General features: G+C 50.5%; 1 protein-coding gene across 1 annotated transcript in view; it reads right to left on the bottom strand.

Moving 5' to 3' along the window:
* Positions 1-18,700, bottom strand: part of LOC311224484 (glycerol kinase-like) — a 95,701-nt gene that overhangs the window by 10,710 nt on the left and 66,291 nt on the right. The window contains exons 11-15 of the mRNA XM_084309499.1: positions 15,599-15,641; positions 15,332-15,412; positions 5,204-5,282; positions 3,887-3,983; positions 1,623-1,707 (exon numbers count right to left, since the gene is read on the bottom strand). Coding sequence (XP_084165625.1) covers positions 1,623-1,707; positions 3,887-3,983; positions 5,204-5,282; positions 15,332-15,412; positions 15,599-15,641 — 385 coding nt within the window. The remainder of the gene's footprint in view (positions 1-1,622; positions 1,708-3,886; positions 3,984-5,203; positions 5,283-15,331; positions 15,413-15,598; positions 15,642-18,700) is intronic.

Raw genomic sequence — 18,700 nt, 5'->3', positions numbered from 1 at the left:
ACACACACACACACACACACACACACACACACACACACACACACACACACACACACACACACACACACACACACACACACACACACACACACACACACACACACACACACACAGAATGCCCCTCACGCAACCCAGTCCCCCACAGAAAGGTAGACTGCCCAGTGCCCCCACCCTTGCTCTTTCCCAAGTCCCCTCTCCTCTCTCCTCTCCTCTCATGGTTAGCTGCAGTGCTTAGCATAGTTAGCTCACGCTAACGCAACGTTCATTTCGGTATTTAACGCGACATATTGGGCATAAAGGAATGGAGAGGATGGAAAGCATGTTAGATGCATTTAACCCCTTGTGGGGAAAAAACAACAGGCACTTATTTCGGGCAAAATAGGCGGACTCTGAAGCAATACTATCTAACGTCTACACACGGAGCTGCGCTGAGCTTGTTGTTCCGGCCGGGCGGAAATGCTCACGAGGGGATTTTCAAAATAAGAGTATCGCAATATGAATCGATCTTTTTACGTTGCATCGATCCTATTTGATTATTGATAATAGATCGATATATCGATCTGGATCGATGTATCGTCCCACCCCTAGGGAGCTGTAGACCTGCTTCTACCGGCCAGCTAGCAGAACACTGGGGGAGAGAAGGGGACACACGAGTAGAGAGGGTGGGAGCTGTAGACCTGCTTCTACTGGCCAGCTAGCAGAACACTGGGGGAGAGAAGGGGACACACGAGTAGAGAGGGTGGGAGCTGTAGACTGCTTCTACTGGCCAGCTAGCAGAACACTGGGGGAGAGAAGGGGACACACGAGTAGAGAGGGTGGGAGCTGTAGACTGCTTCTACTGGCCAGCTAGCAGAACACTGGGGGAGAGAAGGGGACACACGAGTAGAGAGGGTGGGAGCTGTAGACCTGCTTCTACTGGCCAGCTAGCAGAACACTGGGGGAGAGAAGGGGACACACGAGTAGAGAGGGTGGGAGCTGTAGACTGCTTCTACTGGCCAGCTAGCAGAACACTGGGGGAGAGAAGGGGACATACGAGTAGAGAGGGTGGGAGCTGTAGACTGCTTCTACTGGCCAGCTAGCAGAACACTGGGGGAGAGAAGGGGACACACGAGTAGAGAGGGTGGGAGCTGTAGACTGCTTCTACTGGCCAGCTAGCAGAACACTGGGGGAGAGAAGGGGACACACGAGTAGAGAGGGTGGGAGCTGTAGACCTGCTTCTACTGGCCAGCTAGCAGAACACTGGGGGAGAGAAGGGGACACACGAGTAGAGAGGGTGGGAGCTGTAGACCTGCTTCTACTGGCCAGCTAGCAGAACACTGGGGGAGAGAAGGGGACACACGAGTAGAGAGGGTGGGAGCTGTAGACCTGCTTCTACTGGCCAGCTAGCAGAACACTGGGGGAGAGAAGGGGACACACGAGTAGAGAGGGTGGGAGCTGTAGACCTGCTTCTACTGGCCAGCTAGCAGAACACTGGGGGAGAGAAGGGGACACACGAGTAGAGAGGGTGGGAGCTGTAGACTGCTTCTACTGGCCAGCTAGCAGAACACTGGGGGAGAGAAGGGGACACACGAGTAGAGAGGGTGGGAGCTGTAGACTCTTGTCTTGGGACACAGTCTGCTCACCTCTCTGGTCTGGAAGCAAACAGCCTCCAGGGCAGCGAACGCCAAGTGCTTCCTGTTGGTGAACTGGGTCAGGCCACAGATGATTCTGAAACAAAGAAATATCACATTCATATATAATGTAATATACAATATAATATAATGTACAATATAATATCTAATGTAATATACAATATAATATATAATGTAATATACAATATAATATCTAATGTAATATATAATATAATACCTAATGTAATATACAATATCATATCTAATGTGATATACAATATATCTAATGTAATATACAATATAATATCTAATGTAATATACAATATAATATCTAATGTAATATACAAAACAAAGTTTCAGTACACTTGGCTGGAAGCTAGTTTTTTGTGAAATACATGAAAATGTTACATAATACAAAACAAAACATAAAGGGGTATTGGAAATTATCTTGGAGCAGAACAGAGACATTCAATCCAATTTCAAGTGAGTGAAGTATTGTAGGATATAGTCAAGTTAGACCGCGCTCACAAGTTCTCACACTGGGTGCTGCAATCCCATAAAGTTCAGTATTGGGAAGTATTGGGATCAAATTACTTGTGAGGTGTTTCAAATGGATTATCTCAAGGGGTTTATTCTATCAATAAAATACATTTAAATGCCTCAGCTGTTCAACATCGCTATAGTTATTTACACATGACTTGTTGTTTCAAATGACTCGGCTGTTCATCATCGCTATAGTTATTTACACGTCATATATGTCACTCAGACATCATCTGTGGATTATATCGACAGGTTTTGAATAATGTATTCAAAACCTGATTTTACGAGGACTCTTCATCAGCTATGAAGTTTAGTCTCTGAGGTTTCAATGAAAACATGAATCATCACTCTCCTGTTAATAGAAGTGAAAATACATAAAAAAAAAGTATTTTCACTTATAGTGACGGGAGGGTAATTGATATATTTATTAGTGCTGTCAATTGATTAAAATATTTAACTCGATTAATCGCATGATTGTCCATAGTTAACTCACGATTAATCACAAATTAATCAATTATTTTTTCTTTTTTCTACCTTAAACAGATCTTTTTCAAGTTCCAAGTTTTAATACTCTTATCAGCCATTTAACACAAAAGGACGACCCTCATGCATTGCAAATTTGCATCAAATTCAAAACAGAGTGATGCACAAAATAACTTAAAAGAAAGAAAATTCATTAAAACAATGAATAAAGTGTACATGAAATAATAGGGGAAAGAAAACGTTAGGAACTTGTTACATTCACCCACACAAGGGCTGAGTAATCACACCCCCCCCCTCTCTCTCACACACACACTCTCCCAGCTCTCTTTCTCTCTTGCCCCTTTCTCATCTCTCTCACCCCCCTCTCTCTATATATATCACACACACACACACACACACCTACACACACACACACACACACACTTCAGAAACAAACATAGTATCAATGAGAGCATCAATAATACACCCGAGTATAGTCTAGTAAAAAAAAACAAAATAAAAAAAAAAACGTTTTTTCTTAAAAGTTAATCGTGAGTTAAAATAAAATAGTGGCGTTAATAGAATCGGGCGATAACGCGTTAATACCGCGTTAACTTTGACAGCCTTAATATTTATATGTTCATTGAAACCTAGAGACTTGAATTACACCTAGAGGTAAACTGCACAAACTGCACCCCACACTGTGTTGGATGGTTCAGGTCTACGTGGCCTAATTCAAAAGGTACGGTGAGGCGAGGGCACTGTGGGCACTGTGGGCACTGTGGCGGAGGGACTGGTCTGCATAAATGTTCAGGTCAAGTCTACTTTATTCAAATGAAATACTTTGTGAAACACTAGTTAGGGCATAGGCTCCCAACCAAGGGCCCCCTTAATTAACTAACTCCTGATAAAAAAAAAAGTTGTCCAGTTTTAAAACCCCTTTACATAAGTATGTGAAGCCAACCCTTATGGTTGACGGGTCAATATATCGTTGGCCTCATACGATAGTGGGGGGGGTTAGGTGATAGATTAGTGAGGGGGGGGGTCTGGGTATATTTTGTATTTGTTTTTTTGTCGGGTTTTGGGTCTGTGTTTGTTGTCTTGTCATTATTGTAGTTATTGTTGTTGTCAATGTTGTGTTTGTTGTTACAAAATTTTAAGAAATTCAAAATAAAAATTTGATTAAAAAAAAAATCCTCTTTGCATGTACAACAGATGACGTGAAGAAAGAAAGTATGAATTCCTTATTATTTCAACACAGCCCTCCGTCCTACCCTCTTGCACTGGGTTCCCAGTAGGGAGCATAGAGCCCAGAGAAGGCAGGGACAAAGTAACAGCCATGGGACGTGCCTGCTGCTGCAGCCAGCTTCTCTGGAGAGAGAGAGAGAGAGAGAGAGAGAGAGAGAGAGAGAGAGAGAGAGAGAGAGAGAGAGAGAGAGAGAGAGAGAGAGAGAGAGAGAGAGAGAGAGAGAGAGAGAGAGAGAGAGAGAGAGAGGGAGAGAGAGAGAGGGAGAGAGAGAGAGAGGATGGAGAGAGAGAGAGAGAGAGAGGGAGAGGGAGAGAGAGAGAGAGAGGATGAAGAGAGAGAGAGAGAGAGAGGATGAAGAGAGAGAGAGGATGAAGAGAGAGAGAGGATGAAGAGAGAGAGAGGATGAAGAGAGAGAGAGAGAGAGAGAGAGAGAGAGAGAGAGAGAGAGATGAAGAGAGAGAGAGGATGAAGAGAGAGAGAGAGAGAGAGAGAGAGAGAGAGAGAGAGAGAGAGAGAGAGAGAGAGAGAGAGAGAGATGTTAACAGAACTCAATTTAGGGCGACAATAATGTGGTCAAGAGGCATGGTTTCTATCTTGTGCCTGAACTGGCGTGGCTTGGTGTATTCACACGTCAGCAGCAGCAGTAACACATGAGTCCTCTCTTACTGAGAGACTAAGGGGGAGAGAACGAAAGGGGTGGGCACCTTCCCTTTTATAGTTGCCATAAGGTAGAATACCTGGGTGGCTCCTCCTAGAGCGCCCTCCAGTGGGGACAGATATATATGCAACTAGGCAATCACTGGTGGAGACAATTGTCTACGCAGGTAAACAGTTACCAGTGTAAACAGTCATATGTACAGTTAGACAGTTACTAACAATCCCATACAGAGTCTCTGATCTCAACAAGAGATATTAGATTAGATTAGATTGGAATCTAAACAAATGTAATCTAGAAGCACGGTCCACGTAGATAACAAAGGTTACTATGTATCCCGCAGTCCTTTGCATGTACGGGAAGTATTCAGCTACATGGGACCGGAATCGTGCCTGGGATGAATTATCCTCTTGACACCAAACATCTGACCGTCAAAGTGTAACATCCATAATGCATATCAGATAGTAGATAGAAAAGTAATGAAACTAGTTTGACATTCAGTTCATTTGAGTGGTTCAGCATAAACCAATGTTAATGTCCCTCAACAGATGAGTCCACTGGTCCCACGATGTGTTTAAAAAGGTTCCCGCTTGTTATGATGCTACGTGACTCCTTCCTGTCGACTTGTCGGCTGCAGGGTGAGATGAGACGAGGAGTGTAACGTACATGAAGCCACAGGCTAGGTACCTATCTCAGCGGTGGACTGAACGATCCCCAGGTTGTCCTTCAGCCACCGGACCACCGCCCCTGCTATGGCCACCGAACCCTGGGGACACATGTCACATAGGTCATAGGTCATAGGTCTTTCAGATGATATCCGTATCCATTACATACATACATCCATTACATACATACTGTACATACTGTACATTACATACATACATACATACATACATACATACATACATACATACATACATACATACATACATACATACATACATACATACATACATACATACATACATACATACATACATACATACATACATACATACATCCATTACATACATACATACATACATACATACATACATACATACATACATACATACATACATACCACATACATACATACATACATACATACATACATACATACATACATACATACATTACATACATACATACATACATACATACATACATACATACATACATACATACATCCATTACATACATACATACATACATACATACATACATACATACATACATACATACATACATACATACATACATCATGCATAAAATCGTTTGTTGAGAGAAGGTTGTCCTATCCAAATTAATAAATAATTGGGAATGGGAATAAGATAAATATAATATAAGATAAAAGATAAGATCAACTTTGAATTGTCCCTGTAGGGAAATCAATCTTGAGAGATATATGGATCGATGAACATTAGCTTATCATCACCAACATATCTGTACTGGTGTGTAATTTACTGATATCCCGCCAGTTGATTAGCCGTCACAACTTGTTGATAAATGGGAGAATCAAGTTCTGACAGGACACTCCTTAAGTCCAGCGTGGAGCTGTGGACAGTTCAGCTGACAGGACACTCCTTAAGTCCAGCGTGGAGCTGTGAACAGTTCAGCTGACAGGACACTCCTTAAGTCCAGCGTGGAGCTGTGAACAGTGTAGCTGACAGGACACTCCTTAAGTCCAGCGTGGAGCTGTGAACAGTGTAGCTGACAGGACACTCCTTAAGTCCAGCATGGAGCTGTGGACAGTTCAGCTGACAGGACACTCCTTAAGTCCAGCGTGGAGCTGTGAACAGTTCAGCTGACAGGACCCTCCTTAAGTCCAGCGTGGAGCTGTGAACAGTGTAGCTGACAGGACACTCCTTAAGTCCAGCGTGGAGCTGTGAACAGTTCAGCTGACAGGACACTCCTTAAGTCCAGCATGGAGCTGTGAACAGGTCAGCTGACAGGACACTCCTTAAGTCCAGCGTGGAGCTGTGAACAGGTCAGCTGACAGGACACTCCTTAAGTCCAGCGTGGAGCTGTGAACAGTGTAGCTGACAGGACGCTCCTTAAGTCCAGCGTGGAGCTGTGAACAGTGTAGCTGACAGGACACTCCTTAAGTCCAGCGTGGAGCTGTGAACAGTTCAGCTGACAGGACACTCCTTAAGTCCAGCGTGGAGCTGTGAACAGTTTAGCTGACAGGACACTCCTTAAGTCCAGCGTGGAGCTGTGAACAGGTCAGCTGACAGGACACTCCTTAAGTCCAGCGTGGAGCTGTGAACAGTGTAGCTGACAGGACACTCCTTAAGTCCAGCGTGGAGCTGTGAACAGTTCAGCTGACAGGACACTCCTTAAGTCCAGCGTGGAGCTGTGAACAGTTTAGCTGACAGGACACTCCTTAAGTCCAGCGTGGAGCTGTGGACAGGTCAGCTGACAGGACACTCCTTAAGTCCAGCATGGAGCTGTGAACAGGTCAGCTGACAGGACACTCCTTAAGTCCAGCGTGGAGCTGTGAACAGGTCAGCTGACAGGACACTCCTTAAGTCCAGCATGGAGCTGTGAACAGGTCAGCTGACAGGACACTCCTTAAGTCCAGCGTGGAGCTGTGGACAGTGTAGCTGACAGGACACTCCTTAAGTCCAGCGTGGAGCTGTGAACAGGTCAGCTGACAGGACACTCCTTAAGTCCAGCGTGGAGCTGTGAACAGTTCAGCTGACAGGACACTCCTTAAGTCCAGCGTGGAGCTGTGAACAGGTCAGCTGACAGGACACTCCTTAAGTCCAGCATGGAGCTGTGAACAGGTCAGCTGACAGGACACTCCTTAAGTCCAGCGTGGAGCTGTGGACAGTGTAGCTGACAGGACACTCCTTAAGTCCAGCATGGAGCTGTGGACAGTGTAGCTGACAGGACGCTCCTTAAGTTCAGCATGGAGCTGTGAACAGTTTAGCTGACAGGACACTCCTTAAGTCCAGCATGGAGTTGTGAACAGTGTAGCTGACAGGACGCTCCTTAAGTCCAGCATGGAGCTGTGGACAGTTCAGCTGACAGGACGCTCCTTAAGTCCAGCGTGGAGTTGTGAACAGTTTAGCTGACAGGACCCTCCTTAAGTCCAGCGTGGAGCTGTGAACAGTTTAGCTGACAGGACACTCCTTAAGTCCAGCATGGAGCTGTGAACAGGTCAGCTGACAGGACCCTCCTTAAGTCCAGCGTGGAGCTGTGAACAGTTTAGCTGACAGGACACTCCTTAAGTCCAGCGTGGAGCTGTGAACAGGTCAGCTGACAGGACACTCCTTAAGTCCAGCGTGGAGCTGTGAACAGTTCAGCTGACAGGACACTCCTTAAGTCCAGCGTGGAGCTGTGGACAGGTCAGCTGACAGGACACTCCTTAAGTCCAGCATGGAGCTGTGGACAGTTTAGCTGACAGGACACTCCTTAAGTCCAGCATGGAGCTGTGAACAGTTTAGCTGACAGGACCCTCCTTAAGTCCAGCGTGGAGCTGTGAACAGTTTAGCTGACAGGACACTCCTTAAGTCCAGCATGGAGCTGTGAACAGGTCAGCTGACAGGACCCTCCTTAAGTCCAGCGTGGAGCTGTGAACAGTTTAGCTGACAGGACACTCCTTAAGTCCAGCGTGGAGCTGTGGACAGTTCAGCTGACAGGACACTCCTTAAGTCCAGCATGGAGCTGTGAACAGGTCAGCTGACAGGACACTCCTTAAGTCCAGCGTGGAGCTGTGGACAGGTCAGCTGACAGGACACTCCTTAAGTCCAGCGTGGAGCTGTGAACAGTTCAGCTGACAGGACACTCCTTAAGTCCAGCGTGGAGCTGTGAACAGGTCAGCTGACAGGACACTCCTTAAGTCCAGCGTGGAGCTGTGAACAGGTCAGCTGACAGGACACTCCTTAAGTCCAGCGTGGAGCTGTGAACAGGTCAGCTGACAGGACACTCCTTAAGTCCAGCATGGAGCTGTGAACAGGTCAGCTGACAGGACGCTCCTTAAGTCCAGCGTGGAGCTGTGAACAGGTCAGCTGACAGGACGCTCCTTAAGTCCAGCGTGGAGCTGTGGACAGTGTAGCTGACAGGACGCTCCTTAAGTCCAGCATGGAGCTGTGAACAGTTTAGCTGACAGGACGCTCCTTAAGTCCAGCGTGGAGCTGTGAACAGTGTAGCTGACAGGACACTCCTTAAGTCCAGCATGGAGCTGTGGACAGTTTAGCTGACAGGACACTCCTTAAGTCCAGCATGGAGCTGTGGACAGTTTAGCTGACAGGACGCTCCTTAAGTCCAGCGTGGAGCTGTGAACAGTGTAGCTGACAGGACACTCCTTAAGTCCAGCATGGAGCTGTGGACAGTTCAGCTGACAGGACACTCCTTAAGTCCAGCCTGGAGCTGTGGACAGTTCAGCTGACAGGACGCTCCTTAAGTCCAGCATGGAGCTGTGAACAGGTCAGCTGACAGGACACTCCTTAAGTCCAGCGTGGAGCTGTGGACAGTTCAGCTGACAGGACACTCCTTAAGTCCAGCGTGGAGCAGTGAACAGTTCAGCTGACAGGACACTCCTTAAGTCCAGCGTGGAGCAGTGAACAGGTCAGCTGACAGGACACTCCTTAAGTCCAGCGTGGAGCTGTGAACAGGTCAGCTGACAGGACCCTCCTTAAGTCCAGCGTGGAGCTGTGAACAGGTCAGCTGACAGGACACTCCTTAAGTCCAGCATGGAGCTGTGGACAGGTCAGCTGACAGGACACTCCTTAAGTCCAGCAGGGAGCTGTGGACAGTTCAGCTGACAGGACACTCCTTAAGTCCAGCGTGGAGCTGTGGACAGTTCAGCTGACAGGACACTCCTTAAGTCCAGCGTGGAGCTGTGAACAGTTCAGCTGACAGGACACTCCTTAAGTCCAGCGTGGAGCTGTGAACAGTTTAGCTGACAGGACACTCCTTAAGTCCAGCGTGGAGCTGTGGACAGTGTAGCTGACAGGACCCTCCTTAAGTCCAGCGTGGAGCTGTGAACAGTTCAGCTGACAGGACACTCCTTAAGTCCAGCGTGGAGCTGTGAACAGTTCAGCTGACAGGACACTCCTTAAGTCCAGCATGGAGCTGTGAACAGTTCAGCTGACAGGACGCTCCTTAAGTCCAGCGTGGAGCTGTGAACAGTTTAGCTGACAGGACACTCCTTAAGTCCAGCGTGGAGCTGTGAACAGTGTAGCTGACAGGACACTCCTTAAGTCCAGCGTGGAGCTGTGGACAGGTCAGCTGACAGGACACTCCTTAAGTCCAGCGTGGAGCTGTGAACAGGTCAGCTGACAGGACACTCCTTAAGTCCAGCGTGGAGCTGTGGACAGGTCAGCTGACAGGACACTCCTTAAGTCCAGCGTGGAGCTGTGAACAGTTCAGCTGACAGGACACTCCTTAAGTCCAGCGTGGAGCTGTGAACAGGTCAGCTGACAGGACACTCCTTAAGTCCAGCATGGAGCTGTGGACAGGTCAGCTGACAGGACACTCCTTAAGTCCAGCGTGGAGCTGTGAACAGTTCAGCTGACAGGACACTCCTTAAGTCCAGCGTGGAGCTGTGAACAGTTCAGCTGACAGGACACTCCTTAAGTCCAGCGTGGAGCTGTGAACAGGTCAGCTGACAGGACCCTCCTTAAGTCCAGCGTGGAGCTGTGGACAGTTCAGCTGACAGGACACTCCTTAAGTCCAGCGTGGAGCTGTGAACAGGTCAGCTGACAGGACACTCCTTAAGTCCAGCGTGGAGCTGTGGACAGGTCAGCTGACAGGACACTCCTTAAGTCCAGCGTGGAGCTGTGAACAGTTCAGCTGACAGGACACTCCTTAAGTCCAGCATGGAGCTGTGAACAGTTTAGCTGACAGGACACTCCTTAAGTCCAGCGTGGAGCTGTGAACAGGTCAGCTGACAGGACGCTCCTTAAGTCCAGCATGGAGCTGTGAACAGTTCAGCTGACAGGACACTCCTTAAGTCCAGCGTGGAGCTGTGAACAGTTCAGCTGACAGGACACTCCTTAAGTCCAGCATGGAGCTGTGGACAGGTCAGCTGACAGGACACTCCTTAAGTCCAGCGTGGAGCTGTGAACAGGTCAGCTGACAGGACACTCCTTAAGTCCAGCGTGGAGCTGTGAACAGTTCAGCTGACAGGACACTCCTTAAGTCCAGCATGGAGCTGTGGACAGGTCAGCTGACAGGACACTCCTTAAGTCCAGCGTGGAGCTGTGAACAGGTCAGCTGACAGGACACTCCTTAAGTCCAGCGTGGAGCTGTGAACAGTTCAGCTGACAGGACACTCCTTAAGTCCAGCGTGGAGCTGTGAACAGTTCAGCTGACAGGACGCTCCTTAAGTCCAGCATGGAGCTGTGAACAGGTCAGCTGACAGGACACTCCTTAAGTCCAGCGTGGAGCTGTGAACAGGTCAGCTGACAGGACACTCCTTAAGTCCAGCGTGGAGCTGTGAACAGGTCAGCTGACAGGACACTCCTTAAGTCCAGCATGGAGCTGTGAACAGGTCAGCTGACAGGACACTCCTTAAGTCCAGCGTGGAGCTGTGGACAGGTCAGCTGACAGGACACTCCTTAAGTCCAGCGTGGAGCTGTGGACAGGTCAGCTGACAGGACGCTCCTTAAGTCCAGCATGGAGCTGTGAACAGTTCAGCTGACAGGACACTCCTTAAGTCCAGCGTGGAGCTGTGAACAGTTCAGCTGACAGGACACTCCTTAAGTCCAGCGTGGAGCTGTGGACAGGTCAGCTGACAGGACACTCCTTAAGTCCAGCGTGGAGCTGTGGACAGGTCAGCTGACAGGACACTCCTTAAGTCCAGCGTGGAGCTGTGAACAGGTCAGCTGACAGGACACTCCTTAAGTCCAGCGTGGAGCTGTGAACAGTTCAGCTGACAGGACGCTCCTTAAGTCCAGCATGGAGCTGTGAACAGTTTAGCTGACAGGACACTCCTTAAGTCCAGCATGGAGCTGTGAACAGGTCAGCTGACAGGACACTCCTTAAGTCCAGCATGGAGCTGTGAACAGGTCAGCTGACAGGACACTCCTTAAGTCCAGCATGGAGCTGTGGACAGGTCAGCTGACAGGACACTCCTTAAGTCCAGCGTGGAGCTGTGGACAGGTCAGCTGACAGGACACTCCTTAAGTCCAGCGTGGAGCTGTGGACAGGTCAGCTGACAGGACCCTCCTTAAGTCCAGCGTGGAGCTGTGGACAGGTCAGCTGACAGGACACTCCTTAAGTCCAGCGTGGAGCTGTGAACAGGTCAGCTGACAGGACACTCCTTAAGTCCAGCATGGAGCTGTGAACAGGTCAGCTGACAGGACACTCCTTAAGTCCAGCGTGGAGCTGTGGACAGTTCAGCTGACAGGACACTCCTTAAGTCCAGCGTGGAGCTGTGAACAGGTCAGCTGACAGGACACTCCTTAAGTCCAGCGTGGAGCTGTGAACAGGTCAGCTGACAGGACCCTCCTTAAGTCCAGCATGGAGCTGTGGACAGGTCAGCTGACAGGACACTCCTTAAGTCCAGCGTGGAGCTGTGAACAGTTTAGCTGACAGGACACTCCTTAAGTCCAGCGTGGAGCTGTGAACAGTTTAGCTGACAGGACACTCCTTAAGTCCAGCATGGAGCTGTGGACAGGTCAGCTGACACTGCATGACCTGCACTGATGTGGCGTTTATTTAAAGACCTCCACATTTACACACTATCACCACCACCCAGCCTCCACCCAGCCTCCACCCAGCCTCTTCCCAGCCTCCTCCACCACCACCCAGCCTCCACCCAGCCTCCTCCCAGCCTCCTCCACCACCACCCAGCCTCCACCACCACCACCACCACCACCACCACCACCCAGCCTCCACCACCACCACCCAGCCTCCTCCACCACCACCACCCAGCCTCCTCCACCACCACCACCCAGCCTCCACCACCACCACCACCACCACCACCCAGCCTCCTCCACCACCACCCAGCCTCCACCACCACCACCACCACCACCACCCAGCCTCCACCACCACCACCCAGCCTCCTCCACCACCACCACCCAGCCACCACCACCACCACCCAGCCACCACCACCACCACCACCCAGCCACCACCACCCAGCCTCCACCACCACCACCACCCAGCCACCACCACCACCACCCAGCCACCACCACCCAGCCACCACCACCACCACCCAGCCACCACCACCACCACCCAGCCTCCTCCCAGCCTCCTCCACCACCCAGCCTCCACCCAGCCTCCACCCAGCCTCCTCCCAGCCTCCTCCACCACCACCCAGCCTCCACCACCACCACCACCACCCAGCCTCCACCACCACCACCCAGCCTCCTCCACCACCACCACCCAGCCTCCACCACCACCACCACCACCACCACCACCCAGCCTCCACCACCACCACAAAGCCTCCTCCACCACCACCCAGCCTCCACCACCACCACCCAGCCTCCACCACCACCACCACCACCACCCAGCCTCCACCACCACCACCCAGCCTCCACCACCACCACCACCACCCAGCCTCCACCACCACCACCCAGCCTCCACCACCACCACCCAGCCTCCTCCACCACCACCCAGCCTCCACCACCACCACCACCACCCAGCCACCACCACCACCACCACCCAGCCTCCACCACCACCACCACCCAGCCACCACCACCACCCAGCCACCACCACCACCACCCAGCCACCACCACCACCACCACCCAGCCTCCACCACCACCACCACCACCCAGCCTCCACCACCACCACCCAGCCTCCACCACCACCACCCAGCCTCCTCCACCACCACCCAGCCTCCACCACCACCACCACCACCCAGCCACCACCACCACCACCACCCAGCCACCACCACCACCACCACCCAGCCACCACCACCACCACCACCCAGCCACCACCACCACCACCCAGCCACCACCACCACCACCACCCAGCCACCACCACCACCACCACCCAGCCACCACCACCACCACCCAGCCACCACCACCACCACCCAGCCACCACCACCACCACCACCCAGCCACCACCACCACCACCCAGCCTCCACCACCACCACCACCCAGCCACCACCACCACCACCCAGCCTCCACCACCACCACCACCCAGCCTCCACCACCACCACCACCACCACCACCCAGCCACCACCACCACCCAGCCTCCACCACCACCACCACCCAGCCACCACCACCACCACCCAGCCTCCACCACCACCACCACCCAGCCACCACCACCACCACCACCCAGCCACCACCACCACCCAGCCTCCACCACCACCACCACCCAGCCACCACCACCACCACCCAGCCTCCTCCACCACCACCACCACCCAGCCACCACCACCACCACCCAGCCACCACCACCACCACCCAGCCACCACCACCACCCAGCCTCCTCCACCACCACCACCCAGCCTCCACCACCACCACCACCCACCCAGCCACCACCACCACCACCACCCAGCCTCCTCCACCACCACCACCACCACCCAGCCTCCACCACCACCACCACCCAGCCTCCACCACCACCACCACCCAGCCTCCTCCACCACCACCACCACCACCACCACCCAGCCACCACCACCCAGCCACCTCCACCACCACCACCCAGCCACCTCCACCACCACCACCCAGCCTCCACCACCACCACCCACCCAGCCACCACCACCACCACCACCCAGCCTCCTCCACCACCACCACCACCACCCAGCCTCCACCACCACCACCACCCAGCCTCCACCACCACCACCACCCAGCCTCCTCCACCACCACCACCACCACCACCACCACCCAGCCACCACCACCCAGCCACCTCCACCACCACCACCCAGCCACCTCCACCCAGCCACCTCCTCCACCACCACCACCCAGCCACCACCACCCAGCCACCTCCACCACCACCACCCAGCCACCTCCACCCAGCCACCTCCACCACCACCACCCAGCCTCCACCACCACCACCCAGCCTCCTCCACCACCACCACCCAGCCTCCACCACCACCACCCAGCCTCCTCCACCACCACCACCCAGCCTCCACCACCACCACCACCACCCAGCCACCACCACCACCACCACCCAGCCACCACCACCACCACCCAGCCACCACCCAGCCTCCACCACCACCACCACCCAGCCACCACCACCACCACCCAGCCACCACCCAGCCTCCACCACCACCACCACCACCCAGCCTCCACCACCACCACCCAGCCACCACCCAGCCTCCACCACCACCACCACCACCCAGCCTCCACCACCACCACCACCCAGCCTCCACCACCACCACCACCCAGCCTCCACCACCACCACCACCACCACCACCACCACTCCCCTATGGGAGATTTGTTCTCATTGCTCCCTGCTGTTCAGTTTCAGTTTGCTGTTATGCTTTATCTTCTGTGTAAGTTGTTAAGCATTAACCTCTGTTGCAGTAGAACCACCAAGACTAACTGGTAACTAACTAACCGGGGGCGACAGTGGCTCAAGAGGTAGAGCAGTCGTCTGGTAATCCGGAGGCTCTGTGCGATCGATCGCAAAGATTCCAACAGTTCCTGAAAGCAGAGAAGCTGTGCTTTCTTGTTCGTGATTACTGTAGTGTTTCTCAAACACACGCGTCATCGTGACGTAGTGACGTCGGTAGCTCTCGGATATTTGGAAGAGGAAGTTGGTTTTTGGCGAGTGGATGTGAGTTTCTTTGAAAGGTGCAAGTACTGTAGTACCGCACGCACTCACACACACACTCACACTCACACACACACACACACACACACACACACACACACACACACACACACACACACACACACACACACACACACACACACACACACACACACACACACACACCTCTAGTGCGTAGCAGGCTGGCTGGTCTTTCCCCATTTTGTAGGCAACAGTGGTCAGCAGGCCATGGTCTGATGTTACAGGCTGAGAGAGAGAGAGAGAGAGAGAGAGAGAGAGAGAGAGAGAGAGAGAGAGAGAGAGAGAGAGAGAGAGAGAGAGAGAGAGAGAGAGAGAGAGAGAGAGAGAGAGGCAGGCATTTAGTCAAAATAGAACACACAACACGGCGCGGTTATAAGAAGTATGTAGAAGTGCTGTCTGAGCTCGTCTCACCTTGACCCCTGTGTTCCTCAGCAGGAAGCAGCCGGTCCCGTACCTTCAGAGGACAAACAAGAAGATGCCATGAGGAGAGAGCTAGAGAGGTTTATATCTTTCCCCTATTAACTATAAATGAAATTAATGAATCATATGTTGTATCATATATCCAATAAGTGTTGGATTCTGGTCCAGTTCTCATCCAGGTTTTATCACTGACATTATTTTTTTAAATCCTGGCTATGGCCCTGACTAATTCTTATTCACAGAGAGCCCTTAACCCCATAGCTTGAACCCTTAACCCCATAGCTTGAACCCTTAAGAGCTCTTAACCCCATAGCTTGAACCCTTGCACCAAATAACCATATTCTTTGGACAGACCATGTATTAATCCAAATCACTTGGAGTGTGAATGTGTTATATCACCAGAAATTACTCAACCTCTACTGTCTTGATCTTTGAGTGAACACAACACTCTAACTTACTATCTCTAGATAATAACATTTGAAAACATCAAACAGAGTTATATATTTCTCCGTCTGAGGTAGGCTACTCAATTACCAAAAACCAGTAGCACTGGTTCCAGAGAGACTGAGACAGGAGACATACCCACTCAAACCAACAAATGAGGTCATGGCTCACAAGTCATTTTATGCAAGTCCAAAGTCCACTACTTAAAAAACTAACCTCGACCCTCTAATCTTGAAAAACTACAGACCTATCTCCAATCTTCCCTTCTTATCCAAAATATTAGAACAGATTGTTGCAACCCAACTTACTGAGTAACAACCTTCACAAATCTTTCAATCTGGCTTTAGAACCTTCCACTCCACTGAAACAGCGCTTACCAAAGTCACAAACGACTTACTGCTTTCTCTTGATTCCTTAACCTCTGTGCTCTTATTGCTTGACCTCAGTGCAGCCTTTGACACTGTTGATCATTCATTCCATTCTTCTGAGTCCATAGTATACATACCAACAATTCGCCTGTTTTATTCTCCACCCATCTATCATCCATAGCAACACTATATTATCACTAGGGATGCCCCCCGAAACCCGGTTCTAAAACGGGAACCGGTACTAAATTAGAAAACAATATTGATAAAGTATTGATAAGCTCCGACGTTATCGGTTCTGCTATCGGTACTCGAGAAATTATGGAGTTTTGATGTCTGACTATATCCCTATCCTATGCCTTGGTGCGAGTTCAACTGCCACTGTTGACACGCCCACTAAGGAAAGCGTGCGCTCACACACACACAGACACACACACACACACACACACGCACACGCACACACACACACACACACACACACTGCTCCGGTCATGCATCCACTCAACTCATGGAAAATACAGCATCAGGCTATTGTTCTAAAAGTATCTCTACTAATAAAATTATTGTACTGAGTATTGAACCGTTGGGTATTGGGTGGGACATTTAAGAACTTTCTAAATAAAATAGAAAGCCCCAAAATAGTTAATTTATCTGACTATCTATCTAGGTCGTCCTCGGACGGGCCCTCCATCGGTGCTTCCAGTCATCCCGATCCTCCATGCATCTGGCTAGCTCGCCGGTGCTTTCTGTTCCCACATCTCTCCTGAGTACGTCCACATAGGTTAACGTGGGACGTCCTCGTGATCGATGCCCGTGTGTTGGTTCCCACAGTACAAGTTTGCTGGTTGGCATCTCATGGTGTCTCTGGCAGTGACCTGCCAGCCTCATTCTCCTGACTGCCACTTTATCGCTCACCTTTAGCACCCCCCCATACAAGTTTGCATTAGTGACATGCTCATCCCTGTTGATGTTGAGCACCACACGCATCATTCTGGTGTAGCACCCATCCAAGGACTTCTGCAGGGTGGGCTTCAAGGTCCAGCATTCACTGCCATACAAAAGGACAGACTCAACTGTTGCATGAAAGAAGTTGAGCTTGATTTGACGGGGGAGGTTGGATTTCCACACACTGGTCATGCCGTTCAGAGCCCTCCACGCAAGTGCCTTCCTCACTTTAAGGTCTTGCTCGGACGAGTTGACCCACGAGCCCAGGTACTTGAAATCACTGACTGCTTGTATTAATTGATCAAAAAGTAGTAATGTGCAGTAATATAGTTATATAAAAGAATAATAAAGCAATGTGGATTCTGTTCTTAAAAATAACCGATAAGAGTATTGATAAAGTACCGAACCATTAAGCAGTATCGATAAGATTAGTAGCATCGATAAAATCCTAACGATACCCATCCCTAGTTATCACCGACATCCAAGTTGAACAGCCCATCTGAGGTGTCTCTCCTCCACATCGTCTGTGGTGCTTTTTTTCCTATTGCTAGATCTTTTGTGAGTTTTTCCTCATCTTCATTGGGGAATGTCTGGAAGTGTCGCATTTTTGGATTTTATGGTGTTTTTTTGTTCTTGATTTATTGTGATGTTTCTTCTTGACTTGTTCAAAAAAGACTTGTACAGCCCATGTGGGCATTACCTTCTGATTTCGGGCTTTACCAATACATTTGATTTGATTATGTAGGCTAGCCTACCAAACCACTTGATATGGACATGTAGACTATAGGCTAGCCTACCAAACCACTTGATATGGACATGTAGGCTAGCCTACCAAACCACTTGATATGGACATGTAGGCTAGCCTACCAAACCACTTGATATGGACATGTAGGCTAGCCTACTAAACCACTTGATATGGACATGTAGGCTAGGCAACCAAACCACTTGATATGGACATGTAGGCTAGCCTACCAAACCACTTGATATGGACATGTAGGCTAGCCTACTAAACCACTTGATATGGACATATATAGGCTAGCCTACCAAACCACTTGATATGGACATGTATGCTAGCCTACCAAACCACTTGATATGGACATGTAGGCTAGCCTACTAAACCACTTGCTATGGACATGTAGGCTAGCCTACCAAACCACTTGATATGGACATGTAGGCTAGCCTACCAAACCACTTGATATGGACATGTAGGCTAGCCTACCAAACCACTTGATATGGACATATAGACTATAGGCTAGCCTACCAAACCACTTGATATGGACATGTAGGCTAGCCTACCAAACCACTTGATATGGACATGTAGGCTAGCCTACTAAACCAC

This window comes from Notolepis coatsorum, assembly GCF_963971535.1.
Source record: "Notolepis coatsorum genome assembly, chromosome: 3".
NCBI lineage: Eukaryota > Metazoa > Chordata > Actinopteri > Aulopiformes > Paralepididae > Notolepis > Notolepis coatsorum.
The sequence above is the reverse complement of the archived record's forward strand: the minus strand, read 5'-3'. Positions and strand labels throughout refer to the sequence as shown.